The 18,598-nt window shown below is 45.9% G+C and overlaps 1 protein-coding gene across 1 annotated transcript in view; it reads left to right on the forward strand.

Moving 5' to 3' along the window:
* The first annotated feature begins 8,090 nt into the window (after positions 1–8,090).
* LOC106748842 overlaps positions 8,091–18,598 on the forward strand; it is a 95,000-nt gene continuing 84,492 nt past the window's right edge. Inside the window, exon 1 of the mRNA XM_014627723.1 lies at positions 8,091–9,032. Coding sequence (XP_014483209.1) covers positions 8,747–9,032 — 286 coding nt within the window. The 5' untranslated portion in view covers positions 8,091–8,746. The remainder of the gene's footprint in view (positions 9,033–18,598) is intronic.

Genomic DNA, 18,598 nt, shown 5'->3' on the forward strand with positions numbered 1-18,598 from the left:
TTCTCCCCCTCGTCCTGCCACAACACATTCTTGCATCGTTCTTGCCGATCTTATTATACGTCGATTCGCGATGTTGTTAGGCCGAATAACTCGAGCCGAGCGCGGCCACCATAGGTATCCTGTCCTTCAATTCGGCCGTTGTCCGAGGTTTGTTGTTGACGTAAACCCCACGCCAGAGTTGTCCCCATAAAAAGAAGTCGGGTGCAGAAAGGGCAGGCAACCCGGCGATTGCAACCCGGTGAAACAAGAAACGACGTGGTGGCCAAACAACGTGCGCTCGCGCGCATATTCGCGTCGTCCTGTGTGGGCAGTTAAGGCGATCCCGGCTAACTTAAGGGTACCGTCAACAGCGTAATTATGCACCTGAAACCTTCGATTGTCCGGCCGGATATCACCGGCCACATTGCTCAATGTTGTTTGCCCGCGCATGAGCTAAAAACAGAATGCCGTAACGCACCGTCCGTGTACGCGCGACGGGCCGAACACGCGGGTCCCCGGTGTCTAAAAATAGAAGATGGATGGATCCCTTAAGGACTAACCCGATCGAGTAACCGCGCGAACAATTCCAACCGCTTATACCACCGTTGGGCCTCGGTATCGCGTGAGTCACACGTGGGCGCCACGGTGGAAGAAGCGTTCCTTCGTGATTCTCTTTCAGGACTTTCCTTTGTGCGACGCGACGCAAAACGCGCGACCTCTTCGGTATCGTAGCTCGAAAACGAATGCGCTCGTGGTCAAAGTCAAGATAAATCCTAACGATTCTCCAATTTCGATAATACGGAGAAAGAACGAGGCCCGTTTTATCGGTGTGACAGCGGCATTACGGAAATCCCAGGCCCTAGAGTGACTCAATGAGATGATGGGGCACTTTGACACGCATATGATTAAGTCCACGCATTCGAAGAATGTAATAATACACTCGTAACACGAGAGGTCCCATCGGTCGATTTATTGTCTACTTCGTTTGTTGATGCAAACTTCATAGTTTCTCCGTTACACTCGAATTCAAAAGCCGCCAGTCTGCATAATAAAAGGGAGACGGAGAAAGGAAAACCTTTTCGTTAGATCTGATAAAAAATGCACCGAAAAGTCTGCGACGATGTCTTTGTGTCAATGATTAAGTACGCCGAATCCATAATTACGTCGTCGACTTCGCCTGGGAAATACGATAATTTTTTGCGCCACCGTGTTATCTATGTTATGAATGTCTCTCAGAATGTAATGTTTCGGCCTTCTTATCGCCCACTTTTTCATGATTATAATTATAAAACCGTCGATTATTAAATTAAATGTGTAATATTCATCTAAATAGAAATTCAAAGAGAGAGAGAGCGAAAAGAATTCGCAATATATATTATCTCGTCAATTATATTGCATGCTCTCAAGCAGAGTGTGTTTTTGAATATTGCACGATATATAGCAGATTATTCCATAAAATTTCGCTGACAAATGTATCGAAAATGCAATAACAAGTAGACTGGTATGAATCGAAAGGAAACCGGCGAGTTCAGCCCCAGGTGAGCGCGTTCCTAGGTTTTCATTTCGACTGTACCCTTTTCACGGGCTCGTTCGATTCATGCCGATCCCTAAGCATGCATCACCCTCGCAAAGAACTGAGATACGTGTCGGATAATAAAGAACTAAGGAACACGGTTTTAGCATCCTTAAGTAGCCCGCGGCCTAATCATTTTCGAGTTCAATCCTGATAAAACCGGGTTGAAAAGGCGTGCGTATAAATACGCGCGAGCTGTTTACTGCGAAAACAACGTAACTCCGAACTTTTGAGTCTCTTTTCCTTCAAGTCGTTGCATCACAGCGACGCATAATCTTATCCTACCGCAGATTCATCGCTCCGTATCGTTGACGCACGCCTCAAACGTGGCCGATTCTCTCTCTGGTCGACATCGAGTGCCATTCGCGAATTAGTCGCGCGAACAAATCGCATTGTGCAACGTACGCTAAGACTTGAGACCGATTATTTGACGTTAAACACGAAAAGCGAGACGCTTTTCACTTTAGTTATTAAGCGAAAAGTGAAACGTCGTGCAAACATGGACGAGTGCGTTTGACCGAAATCCCATTTAAGACGAGCAGCACCCACGAACACACCCACATACACACGTGTCCTACAAATTTTCGACATCCGTCTCGAGTGCTACGATCACGTAGAAGAAATTCCTCGCGATCCACGAAGGAAATTAGGGCTGTCGGCGCGTTTTACGGACAATCGCTTCTGCCGAAAGTAGATCCCGAGCGAGTCATCCTGAGGCGCGCTAAGCGCGAGACTTTATCGTGTGAAATTGCACATGCGGAGCGAATTAAGGCGAGATGGAGGCCCCGTCGGTAACCCTCGCCCATTAAGATCCAGCCGAAAGGAGGAGAGGCGAGGATAAGTTCGGACTATCAATTACACCAGCCCAATTCCGGGGCTTACTTTACGCGGAATCGAGTCCGGTCGTATTGCGGCGGCTAAATTTCTTACGCTAACGAGCGACGCGCTCGCGCCGTCCCACTGCCGCGTCGTAATGTAACTCTTTACTTAGCGCTTACCTCTTTCTTCCATTTAGCCTATGAAAATAACTGCGAATCTCGCGACACGTTCGTCAACTCGATCGACGTCGACCACGACGGCGACGACTACGCGGGTCGATATTTCGCATCTCACGTCGCTAAGTCGGAAATAACGGCGGAGCATGGTTGTCTAGTTTTGAAGGTGAAGTTTCTATGCGAACGGACGTGTAATTGGATCGTGTGTGTCTGTTGGTTTTCCCATTAATAAAATGTAAAAAAGTTAGGCGCGCGAGCAAGCGAGTGAACGAGCGAACGGCGTTGGCTCTTTTCGCCAACCATTTCATCCCCGTGGGCGTATCGCAGCGCGTATGTGTGCGGCTGCTGACGGATATATCCGGTACGTTCTAAAACACGACTTCTCGAAAAATGTCACTTGGACATTTAAGTTTTTTTCGGTCGTGACGGAATTTTATATTATCGATTTCCGGTGTAGCACCGATGTCACGGATCTCCACCGCGCTCTGCGGAGCGAGCGGCCTTGTGCAGAATTGCCAGACGTTACAACCGAGTCAACGCTTAGCCAATCGATAGCTGTCAATCATTGGTCGAGAATTGGCCATGCGACGTTGGGCCATTACCAGCGAATAATTCAATGCTCACGCGCGGTTTATAATTTTTTAAGTGTACTTTTTTTGTAATGATATTAGACTCGCAATCTACACGAGTGAGGTAAACGCCGTTATAATCGAGGACGTTTCCGTCCCGAAATGATAAACTGGATAAGTCTTTGTATGTCCATGCAGTCGAAGCATGCGAAGACAAACGTAACGTGGACGTAAACTGGAACGTTTATAAAAATTAAAACCTATAATTCACTTTTATGTGATATAAAATCTTATAAAAACAGGGAGATATTTTCTTTATGATGTAATCTCCGCTCGAATCAAAATTTAAGTCGCGTTTTTAATCATAGATTTATTTCTAACACGAAACAAAATTAATCTCCGTGGCAAAATTAAATTTAATGATTAAGTGAAGAAATATATATATATACATACAGGGTGTCCCAGATCAATATAGACAAATTTCATAAGGACGTAAAATAGATTGAGGTGAACATAAAATCCTGTACCATTTTGCCAACAATATATAAAATTTCGAATTATCAATTATTGAAAATAGTCATGTATAGAGACTTTTTAATTAATAACTTTTAACTAAATTTTTAACTAAAATTTTTAAATAAAAATTTGTGTGTTATTTGCAGAATGATACAGGACTTTTTTGTTCAGAATAGCCTAATCTACAATTATATGACAGCTGTTGTATCTAATTGTAATGACAGATACCAGTATATTGAACCTTGAATCTTTCGCTAAGTACAGCAGCTGTCATATATTGTACTACATATTTATAGATTGGGCCACTCTGAACAAAAAAGTCCCGCACCATTTTGCAAATAACGCAAATTTTTAAGTTATTAATTAAAGAAGTACATGGCCACTTGCCATAATAATTAATAACTCGAAATATTGCGTGGTGTTTGTAAAAAGATGGTAGAAGACTTTTTTGTTCACTCCCGTTCTACATTCTCACGAAGTTCGTTCATGTTGATCCGGTACACTCTGTATACATTAAGAGATTAAAAAACTAGACTTAAGTTTGGAAAAATTAGATGTAATGATATGTTGATACCGATAATTTAATCGATATAGAGAAACTTTCTACTCCCTTTATCGGAAGCGAAACAGTCTAAGCTTCCGAATGCAATCTATTACACGTCGCTACGATTTTTCTATGCGAAAGTATTAACGAGCGGTGAAATCGTTTGGCCGGGACTAATGCCGCCGACAGTGTTGTGGTCCGCTTTTTTAGGCGAGCTCGCCGCTGCTTGGTGTTGAAAGAGGTGTGAAGTCCGCAGCGCGGATAATACTATTAGGTTGGTGCGTATGAAATGTCGCATTCTCTTTACATGCGGACGTTTTCCTCCCTGTTTTCGTTATACTTTTGTATTTGGCATAACCTCATTCATACTCGTATTGTCCATTGCCAGAGACTCATTTCAACAAAATAGGTTTTCTCGAAGGTCTTCCCTTTTTTATTTCTTTTGAGTTTATTACCGATATGAATTCTGCCGACATTCGCGTCATTTTCTTATATGAGTACAAACTTGGTAATAGTGCTGCAAAAGCTGCACGCAACATAAACCAAGCGTTTGGGGAGAATACGGTTAACAATCGGAAAGTGCAGCGTTGGTTCGAAAAATTTCGGACTGGCGATTTTTCACTGCAAAATGAGCCGCGCGGAAGACCCAAAACGTCTGTGAATAATGATGACCTGAAGGCTCTAGTGGAAGCGGATCCAGCCGTATCCACGAGGGAACTTGCTATCAGGATGAAAGTTGACCATACAACGATATTGAGACACCAAATTGTACTCCCATCGCTTGTGAATCGGCATGGCCCGCTACTGCTCCATGACAACGCTCGGCCGCACACATCGCACAAAACAATTGCGAAACTGAACGAACTGGAATATGAAGTTTTGCAGCATCCACCATATTCACCGGATCTCTCGCCGACCGATTTTCATTTTTTCAAGCATTTAGAGCTGTTTTTAAGAGGCAAACACCATGAAAATGAAGACAGTCTAAAAAACTCGATATCAGAGTTTATTAATTCTAAAGACCAAAATTTTTTTAAGACAGGCATCTACGCTTTAAAATCTCGTTGGGAGAAGTGTATTGAAGCGAATGGAGCATACTTTGATTGAATAAACAGCTTTTGAAGAAAGATATACAGTTTTATACAATCACTTAAGAATCCGACATTTCATATGCACCAACCTAATATAATGTGCCACGCGCGCGCAACGTCGATCAGCGGCAAGTCCTTCGGTCCGCTTTCAAAATTCCCAACACTTTGAACGCCTCTATCTCGGCGAAAAATTTACGTAAGAACAAGATTCAAATGCTATTCTTCCCGGTCTTTCACGTACTACGCATTTTATGCTTGTTTCATACGCCATTGTCATGACACACATGTCATGATTATACATATAAATAATTGACAATGATATTCATGTAAGCAATTGTATGCAATGCACACGAAACATATCGTTGCGTATGTTTTAAAGTTTCGAAAAAACCGTTTTTCACCATTTTTCCGCAGATTTCCTTGGTTTCTTCTTTACAGAAGAAAGTAAATGTAGCAGGTTTTAACCGAACATACGTGAACTTTTCTAAACGGATTTTTGCACCCTCAGAACAGAACCCGAAGAAATCCGCGGAAAAATGGGGAAAAAGTTTTTCTGAAACTTTAAAACTGTATATCGTTATACAGATATACTAAAATCTATTTAGATATGAAGTAGAGATCGCCGAAAGTTTCTGTCGCGTAAAATACGAAGTTTCACATACATACGTATATATACAGATATATACTTTTGTTCGAAAAATTTTACATAGAGATTCTCGCGTAATCTATAATTTTTCTGAAATAGTACGCACATGATTTGAAGACTTAAAACAATATTGCATGATTAACGACGAGTATTACGCGAAAAATGCATTATTGGCTGACATAATTGTGAATGCTTGGTCGAGAATCGGTTGCTCGATGCAAAGTCAATCGTAAAATCCTATATGAGTGTCAGCAATCAATTAATTGCACTGCTTGCTACACGAATAGCACTTACGTGATATGGTGGAGTACATATATGTTAAAAGCATTTTGTAATAAATATGTAATTCAATCGAAAAGAGTTTAAATTATTAGGCAAATAAAAATTAATTCGTTAATCGAAAAAATAAAAGAAAACGTAAATAAAAACTGTTGAGCAGATGACATTTTAAATATCATTAGTAAGAGTTAAGGTCTTGTTAAAGCTTAAACCCTAAAGTGGTCGCGTACTTAAATGACAAATAACATGAATAATCGCATGGAAGACAAGTGTCCTCTATAGCCTAGCATCTTTAGTAAATCTATAAACAATGAATTAAATGGATGAAATTGTTACAGAAGCCAATAGAGATATAATACCAAAAGAAGATATTTCCATAATCAGCCCACTTCACAGAATAAGAGTGACTATAGTACAATAAAGAAGTTATTCTTCACTCCTCGATGTAAATTAAATTTCAAAATATTTAAATCAATTTAAAGCTAAACAACGTAGCTTCCGTCATGCATGAGAACCAAAATCATGTTTCCACCTATAACGAAATTACCATTGAAAAAACATGAAAGTTGTACTATAGTCACTCCATTTTACGGTACAATAATTTCAGTCGACCGTTTTTAACACAAAAGTTTTTAATGTATCAATTAAATGATACATAATTAGGAAAATTCCGGGAAAAATCACTGATAATATCCTAAGAACTCGATAAAAAAGAAAATAATAAAAGACACTTTTTAATAAGAAAATAACATTTGTTATATTTGACATTATAGATATGTCAATTTAATATATAATTTGCTTTCAAGTAATATCAAAGTGTTATATTTTTGGTGGTATTTTTTGACATAATATTTGTGTTGCTTTTCAACATATCCCTTCTGCATTAAATTCATACAAAAACCGTTTGGAACATGTGAAATGTGTTAAATTTAACACAACTTTTTTACTGTCTGGAGTAAGTTTTAATTTTTCTCAAAATATCGATCTTACAAATATTTTTCTGATATCTATGGATATCTGTGTGACATGAAAACTTTTCCTTTTAGAAGTTAAATGCGATCACGTAATTTGGAAATCTATCGTGAAGCCATTCGTGTTAATTAGTCGGGCAAATAAATTTCGCATTCGCTTATATCATGTACAAACATTATCAATGAGATAGATAGATAGGCAAATAGGTAGATAAATAGATAGATACGTACACGGATAAATAGATAGATAGAGAGACGTCGTCCGGTTGATATATTTTACATGAACTTCGCTTCAGATATTTTCGGGATAAACATAGACTAAACAGCGACTAAAATTCACGTCTGACAAGTTGACGGCGGTAAGTGTTTGAGATTGTGCGAGGTTGAAATTAAAAATTAACAAATATGTGTCAAATTCCACGGTATCAGCTAAGTCAATGAGAACTAAGCTCTTTGATCGACAGTCGTAATGCATGAACATCCGGACATTCGACTTGAAAATCCGAAACCCGGACCAAGAGGCACCACAGACGCCTTCTGCGGCACACCGACGGCTCGAACATCCGAGGACAACTTTCGCATCGTTCGCTTCGACCGATAACCCCCGCCTTCCACATGCGAATCGCGCGGAAACACTCAGGATTCACTCAGCTCTTCAAGGTTCTCCATATTACTCGCTGTTAATCAAGTCGGCAGGAAAGTTCGTATCTCGCCGCGACTTCGAGCGATACGCGACTGCCGTAGCGACCATAGGTATATCGCGAGATACATCGCTGCTGCGCAGGTCGGCAGATGGCGATGCTGGACTATTTGGCGAGCAGACAGCTGGCAAGGGCGCCTTTCGTGCGTTCGCTTGAATGGGAGAGCCAGCCGGCTGCTCGGCGACTGGTTGCCAGGCCGGCCGGCACTTGGCGTACCATCGTCGCGCGGTACGTTTCGTCGCGTCGTTCCGCGCGCGTTACCGGTTTCGCCGTCGCCCGCTTCTGTCCATCTATCCGTTCATCCGTCCGTCCGCAAATCTTGAATCGCGAGAGAGAGAGAATCTTATCCGCGCGATCTTGTCGCGAGCGACGGTTCCTTCGAAGCATATCCCCGCAGACGATGCCGCGCATATACAACCTCCGGAGTCCAAACACACTCGGAAAAACGCGTGGCGAAGGGAACCCGCGGCCGATTATTCGACTCGCGCCGTGTGCCCTCGATCGATTCGATTGATCTCGCGAGTCGGACCTCGGGAGTGCGGAGTGAAAGTGTCGAAAGGAATAGAGCGAAAAGAGAAAGAATAACAGCGAGACGCGGTGGATTTTCCGAGAGAAAAAGAGACGAGAACAGTGATAGAAAAAGCGGAGAGCCGGTGGGACATGAAGTCGTGCCGGCGGCACGGGGGATCCTCCGCGGAATCCGGCCGACTTCGCCGAGGAGCGGCTCGCTCCTGCGGTGGCGCGGTGCTCCGGTGATGAGGAGTGAGCGCGGACGCCGCTCGCCCGTGCGTGTTACGCGCGAATGGCCAGGAGGACGTTACCATTCAGCAAGAAGCGCGACAGCAACAGGAACACCAGGAGGCCGCCGGCACCAGCGCCGTGATGCCGTTCGTGATTCGAAAGGTGGAGCCGCGGCACCTGTGCCGCGGCCACGTGCCGGCGGGCTCTCAGGGTTGGCCGGTGGGTGCCGAGCTGGAGGCGGAGGCGAACGGCGCCCTCACCAGCTCCCTCAAGCAGCTGGCCTCTCTTCTGACCGCCGCGGAGGACATCTTCGCGAGCCTCACCGTCGAGCTGGCCCGTGTCACCGACAGGAGTGGCCACCTGCGTCGTAGGATCGACAAGGTCGAGGAACGATTGGGCACGGTCGATCCCAAGAAGATACCAGTCCGTGAGTATCCGTTCCGTTCGCGGAGTCTTTTCGCGCGGCGCGGTAACTTACCGCTCGCCGCGAAATTTCGGCAGGTGCAAAGGTCGGCGAGCGACTAGGCAAACTTCCGTACATACGAGCAGTCGCGGAACGCGAAGCTGATGGGAATGGTAATATTTATACGGAGATTGGTCGGAATTTGTGTCGAGAGAGGAGAAATTTAGACACGGGTTGCGGTTGCAGGAAGCCTCCGTCATAGCGGAAATTGCGAACCGTTGCCGTTGAATAAAGTTGGGAAATTAACGAGTCGCGTAGCGTAACACGGCGTAGGAAAGCAACGCACCGGGGCTCGCGCTCGAATCGCTCCGATTTCGCAAGACCGCTCGACAGTTACGACATTTTTCCGCGTCGCGCGTGAAACCCGAGGCGGCACCTCCGTAACGCTGACACTTCGATACGATTGCAATTACACTCGATCGCCGGCCGATCGAGTGACCAATAGTCACCGGATCTTCGTCCGGCTTCTACCGCATCGGCGAACGCGGATCCCCTCCCAGCGAGAATTCGAGAAAACTATTACCTTTTCGAGACAAGCTATTTCACCGATTACCGCTATCTCTCTTTCTTTTCTCTCGGTGTTTACGAAAGTTACGCTTTCAACAGTGTTACAACGCTGTGACTCTCGGCGATCTTTTCGTTCGCTCGCCGCGGGGATCCCGGGACATACCTGGGCTTGATTTCACGGAATATTTCGCAAGGGCAAAGTGAAAAAGAGGCGACGAGAGGTATAGGGAGAGAAAAAGAAAGAGGAGGAGTGAAAGAGAGAGGATGATAAGGGCGAAGAGAGGGAGAAAAGAGACGCGCCGAGACCCACATTACAGGGAAAACCGTTCCGGGTTACCTGGCGCAGCGTGGGAAACGGATCGCGAGGAGCGCCGAAAGCGAGTTTCACCTGAGGAGAGCTGGGGAAGATTAGCTGCTCCCGCTGGATGCACAAAGAGGACCCTGTCCGTCGCGCTTTCTAACATACCTCTTTTTCTCGGGGACAAGAAGCGCGACCTGAGGGCGTGATTACGGGAAGGGGGGAGAAGGAGTTACCTTTAATGAGTCGCGCGAAGCTATCGAAGCTATCAACTTCTCGCTCCACCTCGTCCCGGAGGGGCGTAATCGAAAGAATCGAATAGAATCGATATCTGTCGGATGCGATCCCGCGGAACGGCCAGTCCTAATCGTGTCCGGAAAATAGGATGCCACATAGGATCCTTCCCACTTAGAATCATATGTTCGAAATATCGCACTTCCGACCCAAGAATCCCCGTAGATCTCCCAACTAGAATCCATAATTATTTTGGGAAAAATCCGACCGTATCCCAATCAGATCGCAAGGGATTGTTGCACGCGAGTACAACTGTCGCGAATCTCGCACATATTCGAACTGTCAAGAAAGGACTATTCGATCTCTTCGTGTCGGCTTGGATTATTCCCGTGCGCGATCATGAAATGAAATCCCGGTCACGCAAGGGGTCAACGCGACGATCGAGAGAGGCTGGCGGAAACGATCGGCACCGCGAGCGAAAAAGCCTCTGCCGGTTTGAGCGTCATCGGAGCCGCGAGAAATTAACGTCGCGTTTAATTTACGGGCCATACCTGACGCCGTGACGCGCACGAATCCCGTTACCGCGAACAGTCGTAAAGCCGGAAAAACCGATTTATTACCGCGCGGCTCCGCCCGCGGAAACAACAAGCGCGGCGCGCTTTTCCTTCGCCGATCGGCGCCGACTTCTCCGGCGATGCGTCGGAAAGACGTGGACTCGAGCTTTCTCTGCTTTCCTTCGTTCCAACTACGTGCTATTGTAAACAAATGTAATAGGAGAACCGAGGCGGACAGCCTTTCGACGGCGCTTCGCTGTCACCTGTTCCGAGATCTCTTCTACGCTGAAAGAAGGATTTGGTAACAATTATCAAGATTTGGTCAATATGTTTCAATCAAACGTTTCATTACTGTAATCAAAACCGATTAGCTTGTGATCATGTATCATATTATAATATCACATATAGTATATATAGTATATGATATACAATATATATATACAGATATGATGATATAGCTTGTGATTACAATAATCAAACACTTGGCTGAAACACATTGATCAAATCTTGATAATTGTTACGAAATACTTCATCCGATGCACGAGACCCGAAGACTCTTCTTTCAAATTCCAACGACGCGCTTCATCTTGATACCTTCACCAGAAACGGATTGAACTCACTGAGGCGATTAATTGAAATCCAAACATCGCGATTCCCCCGACGGTTTCTAATGAGAATCCGGAATCGCGACGTAGCCGTCTCTTCACCATCGCGGGGCCGGGATGGACGCGGGTACGTTCCATGGCTTCCATCGGCAAACAGCTGAGGCTTCTTCTTCGTCGGGTCGGGCGTTGCGCCGCCAGCCGTAAGAGAACGCTTGTTCGGCCCGGCAGACGACCGTAGGATACGATAGGAAAGAATCCGCAACGCTCCTCCGCCAAGCCTACCGTAGCGAGTCCTGAGCGCGAAGCTGCCTTTCTTGAGACAGCTGACTCAGGTAATCGGCGGCACAAACGGTGCCGGGCTCCGTGCCTTCCCCGCAGGGCCCCTGGGAATTTTAATTCCCAGGGGCGAACAGACTCCTCCGCCGGCGGGAAGGAGCGGATAAAATAACGTCCGCACCGGGTGTAACGTAATACCGGTGCGTGCGCTTATGCGCGTGTATTTCGGATACACTCGATTCGGAAAGAAGCGCGACGCGAACACGACGAGACGTGAACATTTATCGGAACGCGGAAGCAAATTTCCTCTAAATGATTTTCGTGGGAAGGGGGGAATCCACTAATGTAAATATTTATCGAGAGAAAAACGGATACAAATTAATTTCGGATAGTGCAGAGCACTCGAATGAACTCGTTATTACGCTTGTTTATTGTGTGTCACGCTTATGACCGCATGTCATTTATAACACGGAGTTAAGTGCGCTTAAACGCTCCGGAAAGATTATTAAGATGTCGTCGCGACGTGATTAATAAATTATTACGTCCGCTAGATAATATTCCTATTGCCGGCGACGTGCAACGTAACTTCTCCCGAAGCTATACGAGGGCCGCGAGCAGCGGTTGAAAGTATGGTTAGCCTTGAACCTTCAGGCTCAGATATCTCGCCGGGGATATCGCGGATCTTGGTGAAATCAGGATTTACATTCCCGGGGGGACACCGAGGTCGAGCGGCAAAATATTGACGTAAACATATCACTTACGTGCCAGTTCGCGCAGCGACGAAATAGACAGTTTTACGAACGATATCCAACCCCGGGCTCATAAATATCGCCACGACCCGCTTCGCTCGGAGATATTCGCGAGTATTCGCTTGCTGACGAAAATCGCCCGAGTCCAAATCCTCTTTGATTCTCTCTTTAATTAAACGACATTATAATTATAAAATAGTCTTCGAAAGACTATATTTTAATTGGCAAAAAACACTCGAAATTGACAAAATCGAATCATGCGAAAGTTTGCATAATTAATTGTATATAAAACGACGGAATGACGAAATCTGCGAGTTAATCGCACCAGGGAAATATTAATAAATCCATATTTGCATTTAATCCGAGGAATTTAATATTATCAACGTGTTTCTGCAATATTACGTTCTTGACGGCTTGTGTCGGAGTTATGGCGCTTTTTACTGACCTCCGTGGAAACGGCCGCACGCAGGATGTGGTCTGACCCGATCGTGCAAGTTCATTCGTGTTCCGAACTACGAGCGAGCAGTTAGGTCGATGGGTTTCCCATTGAACGTCGGTGTCGGGTTCCGTGAAATTACATTGTTCTTCTAATTTATTACGCTGACGGAAAGATAGGTTTTATCCATCGTTCTTTACTTGTTTCGGAAAAGGCCACTCGGAAGGTCATTCGAAATAATTTTCTTTCCTCCGACGTGCACGTTTCGAACACGTGTGTTGCAAATTCACCGAATGAAAAGACCACACATTGTTTAACCCTCTAATGGCAAGATGGATTTTCAGAACGTCGAAGCGTTTTTCCTCCGTCAAGATATTTTTCTGCAATTATTTCAAGTTAGTTAGTAAACTTTATTGTATTTTGTTCATCTATATGCAAACAGAGGAAGAAGTTGCATGCTATTATTTATTTCTTTTATCCATTTCGTGTATTCATTAGATGAAAAATGAACAAAACAGAGAATGGGATCGGATCCGACTTCAACCTTACCATTAGAGAGTTAATTTCAAAATAAATCTCTGAACGTTTACTGTGAATAAACGTTCGCATTTTTTCCCGGATAAATACGTTGGTTTCCACTTTTAACATTTTGTAGAAATGCACCGGCTCTATTTCACCCTTCCCTCATATTAATGTTTACATCCGAGAGTGTTGAAGATCACTTTCACAGGTTATTAGCATGCCTCTCGCGCGGGATTGAACACGAAACTTCGGCGAGAGTTCCCTCTAAGTAAATATACTGATATATTTCAAATTTACCGCCTACCCTTTAAGCAAATATACGAGATCCTTGTAATCGAGTCCGCGGCTACCTGTTTGAATAATCCTGTTTGGACGAAGGCACTAATTCATAAGCACGCCGTGATGTTTCCGCTTCCACATGGAATTTATGATAAAGCGCGGAAGATTTATGACTGCGGCACTCGTGAAAGATCGTGCCGCTCACCTTCCGTTTTGGAAATTAAATTACGAGGTGCCTACAGGGGAAAAAACGAGCTTGGACATTTCCCGGAGACTGCGTAGAAAAAGTCTCTTCTCATGAAATATAAATTTTACTCACCACGATAAGTTCAATGTAAAAATTTCAATTAACAAATTTAAAAAAAATTTGTATACAACACAACCTGGTAAATTGATATACGCTTGATTTTCTTACACGGAGAAGATATTGTAGTGAAAATCACCACAACATTTTACAGTGCTGAACCGGAATTACAACTGAAGTTATTACATATGTTGTAATTTTTAGAAATGTGTGCGATGAAATGCATCACTGAGGATTACAATACACACATCATAATTTCAGTTGTAATTCCTGTATGGTCTGGCGTTACAAAATTTTGTGGTAATTTTTACTACAATATTTTCTACGCGTAAAACTAAATCCCGTTAAACTAAATCGAATTTTCCCGTCTCAGCGATTATTACATAATTTCGGCGAGGTAAACCTATACGTTCGACGTTTACGTTTGAGAGTTGAAGGGGTTTTCCCGCGTCAGCTGTTTCGCTCGTTTCAAATTGTTGTTAGACTTTTTCCCCATCTTTCAACCCCGGTGAACCCCGACGGCGCGGATATCAGGATATGGACCCCCGTGTACGAATAATAACGACGGCGAACGGAAATAAAAGTGGGCCGCATCGGGCGCAACGGTCCTCGGCAGCAGCCCCGTCTCCCGATTTTCCTCCCCTCGTTCGTTGCCACCTTTATTTCCTCGCGCGGCTTCTTGTGTCTACTTCCGGTTGCCAGCTGGCGTCGCAGGGCTGGTGGGGGTTTACCCAAGGGTGACGAGCACGAGGGGAGGAGGAGGAGGAGGAGAGGAGGGGGAGCGGGGACACTTTCCCGCTTAATTTTAGCCGGCTTGACACCGCGGCACGTGCTCCGAATAAAGCGGCTCTTCGCCGCGGCTGAGAGTACATCGCGCACCGCTATGAAGAAAGTTCGTCGCCGTCGGTAAAGTTTGCCCGTGCCGCCCTGTGGATATCGGCAAAGCTACACCGAAGCGTATCGAACTTACGGTCGAACTTCATCGGAAGTCTAAGTTCGAGGAGTTGAAGTTCGCGGGTGAAGAAAATCACGCAGAAATGGCGGCATACATAAATTCCGGAATATCCGACCGCACGATTCTGATGAATATATACATATATTTAAATGGTTACCTCGCTTAATAATTGAAAATGTTTTTTTCTCCACGTCCCCATGAACGTCGAGTGTGACTAACGAGCTGGATTGCGTTTAACGACTACGGTCGACTGCAGAAGCGAGCGAATGAAGAGTAAACGAGTAAGCGAGAAATAGGATTCGCCGAGAGAGAGAGAGAGAGAGAGAGAGAGAAAGCGATCGCGACGATTAAATCGACGCGGTCTTTAACAAGCGCGCGAAATAATGACACAAGTGGTGGTTCTCTTAGGCGAATCGAATTCTTACGGAATATCGATGCGCGTGCCACCGCGGCCGGTGACATTTTAAATCGCCGCTATCTTTCTCACGCAGGGCGCACCGTCGCGGCAACAACTCGGAGAAATAATGAGTACAACTCACGGACGTGTGGAATTTCTCCGTCCGGAGGCTCCTGCTGTTATTCTTTTCTCTTTTTTCCCCCCTCTTTCGGAGATAGCGAGAGTATATTTCCTCGAGCAGCCACTTTGGCCCTCCTCATCTTACACCACGTGCTCGTACGGAGGGAACAGATGCCCCATGACGATCGCAGGGTATTTTCGGTGGTTGTGATTTCTGTCGCAAGAGCGAACAGGACCAAACACGCATACCGTCCCCGAGACCACGTCGTGTACAAATTTCCCCAACCGCAAGGTTCTTCCCATGATTCCGGCAGTACTCACGACAATACCCGGAAAAGTCGTAAACTTTTGGAAAACCCAAACTCCGGAGCTCATTATCGCGCTGCTGGACATAATTAGGAGAACAGCTTTACAGCTCGAGCCGAGCATGACGGCAGTCAGTCAAAATACAAATGCGTCGAAAAGTCTAAAGGTTCGAGCAGTGTTCGATTCTTCAAGTATCCGTCAATACCGTACTGGTGATTTGAAAAAAGGGAACTCTCCCTCCTCCGATTATTTCGAACAGCGTGATGACAATTTTCGTCCCTCGCCCTCGTCGGCAATTCAAATACGACGTATTCTTCAAAGCGAGAAATTCAGCATTCTAATTTATTACGGTTTCGTAATCCCTCGTGGAATTTTTCCCTCCCGTTCTCGGTATCGTCCGTTCCGTTCTGAGAGTTTCGTAATTCAAATACCGGTTCTGGACGACCTCTGGCGCGTTCACACACACAGCCGGGGCACGTCGGCCGACCTAATCCTTCTCCGCCGAGACGTTCGCGGCGAAATTCGCGGAATGGGACTATCGACGTAATACGACTGATCGAAGGCGCGATCGTGCGCGTTTTCCACGAGAGCGCGAGACTGCGCGCGCGGCATCATCGCGCATGCATCGCGCAGCAACATGCCCGGCTTCGCATCCGCGAGCCGTGTAATCATCAATCAGTCATGTAGGGAGCCAACCCCGGTGGAAAAGCCGCGAGAGACGCGCCGTGGAAGCGAGCCAACCTATCATTGGTTAATTAATCATTGCGACTTGCACACCTGCCCTCGCGTTACGAACCTATTATTAAGTACCATTACTCGCCTATATCTACCTGCCAAAGCCCTTCCACGACCTTTGACTTCTCTCTTAGAGAAGAGATGGAAAGGGAGAGACAAGGAGAGAGAGAGAGAGAGAGAGAGCAGAGAGGGAGAGAGCGAACTCCGACGAATAGTCGGCAGTCTGCGAATTCCTGCCGATCGTCGATCCCTTATCTTTGCATTTCCGTCACGATTACGACGTCGATCCCGGAATTTCAGCGATTCTAATAATTAAAAAATCGTATCGCAAGGTAAAGAATGAAAAGTATAATAAAAAAGTACGACGATAATAAATCCTACGTGACAGATATTGCATATAATTGTACGACTCTGTCTTGAAAGATAATGGCGAGAGAAATATCCTCGTGCAAGATGGAGATGATTATCATTAACTTGAGGCGATTTAAACATTTGTCGTACGAGTACGGCGAGACGGGATAGTTGGAGAGCGCCTAGGGGGGACCTAATGTATGCGTCGTGTGAAAATTTAAATAAATTTGAATTGTTTATGCAAACCGCGCGCGCGCGCGACGAGCTGCGGTTGTTCGGCGCTTTTTACTCGCGAGGGAGCGTCCGGCGACAACGAGGACGCGACGGAAAGAGGAAGGAACGAGAAAGCGGTTTCTGGTACCTACTGTGTCCGAGCCGGCTCTCGCTCGTAACGTTACGTCTACAGACATTACGTTATCGCATGATTATCCTGCGAGAGTAACGACCCCGTCGCACAGACGTTTCTGTTTACGATTCGCGTACGCGTCGATGATAACTCACTGCCGGATCGTGGCGCTTCACTCCAATAACGCCGGCAAAGTGCGTCGGCGTCGAGCGCGAAGGATGTACATCGGCGATTTTCGAGACGCGATCGTTGTGCGAACGGCCGCGCCTAATTTTCATCAGACGATATTCTCATAGCGCTGGAACTTTCACGGCGCTGGGCGCGCTGAATCTTTTATGAGCGAACGCGAGGATATTTCTGCTCCAGCGCGGTAAAATTCTCACGAGAACGATCTGAAATTTCCCCGAGAGGAATGGTATTCACTCTAATCGAGCGAGGAATGTAATGTGGGAATTATTCCGAATTTTTCACGGGGCGATCTCGCTCCGGCATTTCTATTTCGTTTTTAAATCGGGGTTTTCACAGCATTTTTCCGCGAGGAAGAGGTACACTTTTTCTCGATCCGTAACGATCGAGAGGCACGTGTACTTTATATGTTGTGACAGGAACGATGCGTTATCGGGTGAAAACGTTTCTCTCACCGTTGAAATGTCCGCCGCGGCATCGAGCGACTGATAATGCGGCCGAGTGATTACAAGCGATCCGGTGCAAGATCTTTACACGTCGAACGTGACTGAGAAGCGTGAAGAACGTCGTGAACGAGGTGAAGCGAGCTTATTGTGTGGTTCGCTTCATAGATTGTCAATTACACTTAAGTGGCTTTATCTCCTTTCGATCCGCCGCGTCGCTTAAACACTCCGCTCGTGGCGCTCGTTGCGAATCTCTTATCACCGATTCCGTTATCCCCTTTCGTCCGATTCAAACGTCTTCCTGTCACAGCAAAGCCACGTCGTGGCGTCGATTACTGCGCGCGAGATGTGAGCGCTTAGTAATTAACCCGCCTCGTAGACGCGCGAAGATAGATAACGCGCAAGTGCTCTCGGTGCGCTCGGTGAGCCGAGCTCTCGCTTTAATTAGAAGTTAAATTCCGAGAATCCCCCCGATGTGTAATTAAATTTTAGAATTTAATTGCATCGTTAAGTCCAGAATTTAATCGCATCGGTGATTTAACGTCCGCGATACAAAGGCGCCAGTGAGGGAATTCTAATTTAACTCTCGAACTTGTTCCTTTTCAATTCGCGAGCGATACAAGACGGATCTCCGAGCGTACCAAGTCGATCCGCGAGATACGTTTCGAGCGTAAACGAGCGCTCGTTAGCGAGCAAGGCGAGACTGTTTGTCGAGGGCGTCGCGTGATACGATGCAATTATATTGCTTACGCAACGCGGATGTGGGGCACGCAGAAATTCCAGCGGGAAATACTGCCGTCTCGCGCGCGCTCATTGCGCCGGTTTCGATCCGGCGGAAACTGCGCGAGACGCACCTCGAGGACGCGACGGCGCGTCGTTAATCGGCCGATTACGTCCGTGCTTATCGCTTCCCCCCCCCCCCCCCCC

Source organism: Dinoponera quadriceps, unplaced genomic scaffold, assembly GCF_001313825.1.
Source record: "Dinoponera quadriceps isolate SergipeBrazil2010 unplaced genomic scaffold, ASM131382v1 scaffold1889, whole genome shotgun sequence".
Taxonomy (NCBI): Eukaryota; Metazoa; Arthropoda; class Insecta; order Hymenoptera; family Formicidae; genus Dinoponera; species Dinoponera quadriceps.